Genomic DNA, 5,000 nt, shown 5'->3' with positions numbered 1-5,000 from the left:
TACTGAAACAAAAATATATTCTCCTATTAGAGGCCTACACCTTCCTCCAGACCAAAGCCCAGGTCCTAGACAGCACTTGTGCACATGCATAGGATGGGAGAACTCACATGTGAAAGTTACCCATGTGCTTAAGTGTTTTGCGGAATCAGGACCCGAGACACATGATATCAGACACAGAGACAGGCCTATGGTTTCTGAACGAGCAAGTCTTTCCCAAAGTCTACGAGGGATTTCATTATTGATCCTGATGTTATGTGGAAGGCGCTCTGATACTATAGCGATAAGTGGCAGTATAAAGCCCCAAGACAGACAGAATCTGAGCTGTCTCCAAAAGAAGCAGCATTGGATTTAGAATATAGTTTGCCAGCAGGAAAACCCATGGAAAAATCCCTCTCTTGTTCCAAAGGAAGTCAGCCTCCTTTTGGGGGACAGTTTATTCCAGGAAAGCTCTCTGAATATCTTGAAGCTGCCCAGTCTGTGTCTCATTACCTCCTCAGGGAAGAGCAGGGAAAAATATCATATGACATCCACCACAAGTAGCTAATAGTAAATAGTCTAACTAAGCAGCTTGCAAGGAACTCAAAGGCTGAAAATTGTTTAGCCAAATGACTTGATGAATATTTATGACTAATGACTCTAGCCACAGAAAGTTGGGAGGCTTCATTCACAACTTATGCACAGAAATAAGGACTTGACTCATATAAACAACTCTGGCTAGTGCAACCGGCTTCACTCACCTCAGTCTCTCTCTCTCTCTCTCTCTGTTTTTTTGTTGTTGTTGTTAGGAAGCAACAAATGAACTAAAAGTGGCAGCTAGCAACACCTTAGTGACCCTGGCACGCTGCTATTTCTATGAGGTGATGTACGAGCTGCAGTGTCGTCTGAAACTACTGGGGCTGCCTGAAGAGTTTGTTTTCATTACACTGGGCAACCTGTCATCAGCCTATGGTATGGTAATTTCCATCTTTTGTTTCAAAGTTATTGTCTTTCATTTAAGGACAGGGGATTACTCTCTCTACCTAAAAATGTTACAGCTAAACAGAGCTCTGTTTGAGTGTGTGCATGAGGGTGTGTGTGGGGAGAGACACAAGATTAACTGCTGTTGCTAGTTCTTGGCTTCCAGATCATGAGCTATCCAGACGGAGGTGCAAGCTCTAACTTATGTCCCTGACTGAAGTTCCTGAAGGATCGGATGGGGGAAGGTCAGGTCTAGTGGAGCTCTTCTCCACCCCACTTCCCATCCTGTCCCAGTGCTCTCTCCCCTTACTCTGGGAGTGAGTTGGCCTTTGGGCACAGCTGTACACTGGTGGAGGATTCCCCTCTTCAGGGTGAATCCCCCACTGGCTTTCAATGGCTGCTTTAAAGCCATTCTGCTCTGCTTACGCAGCACAAAATGGCCTAGGAGCCCATAGCATCCTGCCCCACGGTGTTTCTAAGTGTGTTGTAAGAAGGCGGAGAGCAGCTGATTATCTTTCTTCCTTCTCTTCTGGCCTTTTTCTGCAGCACTTGAGTGTATCCCTTATGTGGGAATGACCCTGAAGCGCATGTTCTCCATGTTGGGGTTAGTCAAGGACAGCAGGCTGAGACAAGCGTTTTGTGGTGGTAAGAGCAGCACTTACTGGAGGTGCCCAAAATGGATATTGAGGGGTCTTGGTACAGATTGAAGTGACTGGCCAAGTTTGCAAACAGGCCCTGAACTGTGCTCCCTGCCCTGGATTGCACTAGGTGCTGCGTTCTTTGGCTCCCGTGGCACTCAATGAAGTTGAGAGTGCTCCGTACTTTGCAGGAGGTGCTGAGCATTTGTAAGTTCAGGCCCTTTATGACTCATGGATATAATTTAAAATAAACACACACACAAAGGCTGAAGCTGCCCATCTGCCAGGAGGCTCCTGGGGGAGGAGGTGAAGGGAGCAGATTTCATTACTGAACATTTAAAAATCCCCTGTTCTCCACTCCTCCACCCATTCTCTCCCCTTAGTTTCTTTATCATCATCTCCTTTCACCCTCTTTCTCTATCTTCTCTTCCTCTCCACTTCTCTCTTCCTTTGCTTTTCAGGTGATGCTCAGTAAGGGGTTAATCCTGTGCCTTTGAGGTAAATGGGAATTTTGCCATCAACTTCATAGAGAACAGGATTGGGCCCTAATTCTTCTTAGCAAGGACACTAGATACATCTACTTTTAGGGCAAAGTGCTCCCCAATACCTTCAAATCCCAGTAAAGCCAATGGATGTTAGGGGCACTGAACATCTTTCAGACAAACTGTAACTCAAGATGAAATCATACAGTGTAAGGGTTAAATAAACAATAACTGCAGAGGACGCGAGTCATTCAGAGGAGAGCTGGTTGAAATATTTTGATTTTTAATTATATTTTCCATAATTTTTCTTTCCAAATTTGATGAAAAACAAACCTGAAAAATGTCAATGACAATTTTGATCAGGAAGTGTGCGTCCAGTGTTTTGGAGCAGCTAAAGAGGTGGCTGAATTTTTTTGATTTTTTGAAAAATATCAATGATTTTTATACTTTGCAATTTTGAAGAAAAAAAACCCTATCAGTAAAGATTTTTAATTTAATTTAAACTGCTTTTTCAACCAGCTCTAATTAAGAGGTAACAAGGAAGGGAGAAAAAATTTGTCTTCAAATGATGGTAATTGAAAAAAGATTGAGAGAGATGCAAATTTAAAAGCCTTTTCAGAAACAAGACATGGAATGGGGGGAAGAGAAATAGCTCAAAATTGATATGGGATTTCAGCGTCTAGTCCTGAACTAAGCAGTAGCTGCCATGGAATTGTAGTAAACTTTAGCCTGGGTGAGTTCACTGATAAAGCAACTTCTCCTCATTACTAATATGTCTTTTTCACATTGCCTGTCTTCTTTCCTTCCATACAGTTCTGGAAAAATGGTCAAGGGCAATAAATCTATATTTGACTAGCTGGGATAAGAGCACATTCCCCAGCATGGGTGCATTGCGATTCTTCGATACAATTCTTCCATTCTATTGTCATGTGACCAGCAACTGGCTGCAATGTGAGGATCTGGAGGTGAGAATTGCTGGCTTTCTAAATCTTTAGCAGAAATTGTAATGTTAAATTCTATGTATCTGTCACTTTCTGTGATGATGGCATTTAATGGTAGGTCCTTTTGGATGGAACAGAGTGTCATGTAAAACATCTAAACCCCATATATTTATAATGTCACCACATCATGGAAATTCTGTCTGTACACAGTGTACATAGCTTCTAGTTTTAGGCACCTAATGTGCAGATGAACACGGGATAGTGGGCTAAATTAATTCCTGGTATAAGTCCATTCAGCTCCAGTGGAATTACAGCAGTTTTGAGTTGGCTGAGAATGCCTACTAATCTGGGGAATATTTTACCTGGTATAGTTGTGAAGTGCATTAGAATATAATCCTGAAACCAACCCTACGAATCCTGGTTCTTTACCAGGAAATATTGAGATAGGGCCGTTCCTACAGTGGAACAAGGGAAGTTGCACTCATTAGAAGTAGAAAAGGTGTGCCCATTGGATGATATTGAATGAATTCTTAGGAACATAAATTCTGTGTCTCATCTATGCAGCTCAAGCAGGCCATCATCAAAGCCCTTGGTCCCATGATGAGCCTCTTGCTACACAAAGAGGAGCATCACGATCGGATATTTGAACTGATCTCATGGCTCCTTGAGCAATATAAGGAGGACATTGATGTTTTTCACGTCACCAAGGTGAGGTACCCCTCATTAAGGTAACTGTCTATGCGTGTGCATGTATGAACTGCATGAAGAATTTGCTGCCAGTGGGGTTTCCTGGTTTAGACAGTGACTTGTTAGATAATAAATATTCACACGAGTTCTGGGTTTATGCACATGGTGACCCAGGCAACAAGATTTGTAGGTAAATGCCTCTTATGAAAAGCATCCTCTGTTTCTTGGGGAGGATGATAAGGAGATAAAAAACAGAACACCTGCCCCACTCCCCAACAAGATACTCCCTCCTTGTGATTTCCCAGTACATCCTGTCAACTCTGTGTCTCTCTTTTAGATCATAAACTCCTCACAGCAGGGGCTGCCATATGTTGTCTCTGGTCAATACCAAACCAACTATCAGTGGTTGAAAATTAATACTAAGGAGGGTGATCGCTTTGGCTTATATAACTAGATCGATATAAAAGCATTGCCTGTCTATTTCATCTACCGTTCTATGCAGTGCTGTTGTAGCCATGTTGGTCCCAAGATATTAGAGCGAGAAGGTGGGTGAGATAATCTAATTAAAGATATTGTCTCACTCCCCTCATCTCTCTATTTCATCCAACTCAGTACCACATGAGCAAGAAGTAATGGGCCATATTCTGTCTTCAGTGGGGCTACACAGTTGTAAATGAAGTCATGAGACAGCTATAACTACTTGGTAGTGATATTTACTCACCATCTCTGTTGGTTGAAGCTTTCTGGTATAGAGTATGTGGTCACTTTTGGGGTTGAAATACCCATGATTTGGAGGGAACCAACGCATCATGGACTTGTTTGATAGCATCAGAGCACTACACAACTGCTTAAACATAGTAAAATATGTAGATGGCATCAGAGACATTCTGGAAGCTTCAAGCAGCAAAGGAGAAAAGTGTTGTTTAGCTGCAGGAAGGAATTAGATTTTCACGTTTTTTATCAATCAGCTGGCAGAGGACATAAAATCATCACTGATAAAGTTGGCAGATGAGATAAAAATTGGGGAGTGGTAAAGAATGGAGAGGACAGCTCACTGATTCAGAGTGATCTAGATCACTTGGTAAACTGGGCGCAAACAAACAAACGTGCATTTAAATACGGCTGAATGTAAATGTCTCCATCTAGGCACAAAGAATTTAGGCCATACGTAACATGCTGGGGGATGCTGTTCTGGGAAGCAGTGACTCTGAAAAAGATTTTGCGGGTCATGATGAATAATCAGCTGAACACGAACTCATGCTGTGGCCAGAAAAAGCTAAAGCTGGGATGCATAA

General features: G+C 42.4%; 1 protein-coding gene across 1 annotated transcript; it reads left to right on the top strand.

Moving 5' to 3' along the window:
- Window positions 1-789: 789 nt before the first annotated feature.
- Window positions 790-3,758, top strand: LOC122173163 (maestro heat-like repeat-containing protein family member 2B). Its single transcript, XM_065580482.1, has 4 exons — window positions 790-948; window positions 1,504-1,602; window positions 2,891-3,042; window positions 3,583-3,758. The coding sequence occupies exons 1-4, from the start codon at window positions 861-863 to the stop codon at window positions 3,748-3,750; spliced, it is 507 nt and encodes a 168-aa protein (XP_065436554.1). The 5' UTR covers window positions 790-860; the 3' UTR covers window positions 3,751-3,758.
- Window positions 3,759-5,000: the final 1,242 nt, after the last annotated feature.

This window comes from Chrysemys picta, unplaced genomic scaffold (genome assembly GCF_011386835.1).
Source record: "Chrysemys picta bellii isolate R12L10 unplaced genomic scaffold, ASM1138683v2 scaf3879, whole genome shotgun sequence".
NCBI lineage: Eukaryota > Metazoa > Chordata > Testudines > Emydidae > Chrysemys > Chrysemys picta.
The sequence above is the reverse complement of the archived record's forward strand: the minus strand, read 5'-3'. Positions and strand labels throughout refer to the sequence as shown.

Bases quoted from the DNA above. Each gene is read 5' to 3' on its own strand.
- LOC122173163 (XM_065580482.1), top strand. From the start codon at position 861: ATGTACGAGCTGCAGTGTCGTCTGAAACTACTGGGGCTGCCTGAAGAG. The intron at 949-1,503 runs GTATGGTAATTT...CTTTTTCTGCAG, and splicing joins CAACCTGTCATCAGCCTATG to CACTTGAGTGTATCCCTTAT. The intron at 3,043-3,582 runs GTGAGAATTGCT...TCATCTATGCAG, and splicing joins TGCAATGTGAGGATCTGGAG to CTCAAGCAGGCCATCATCAA.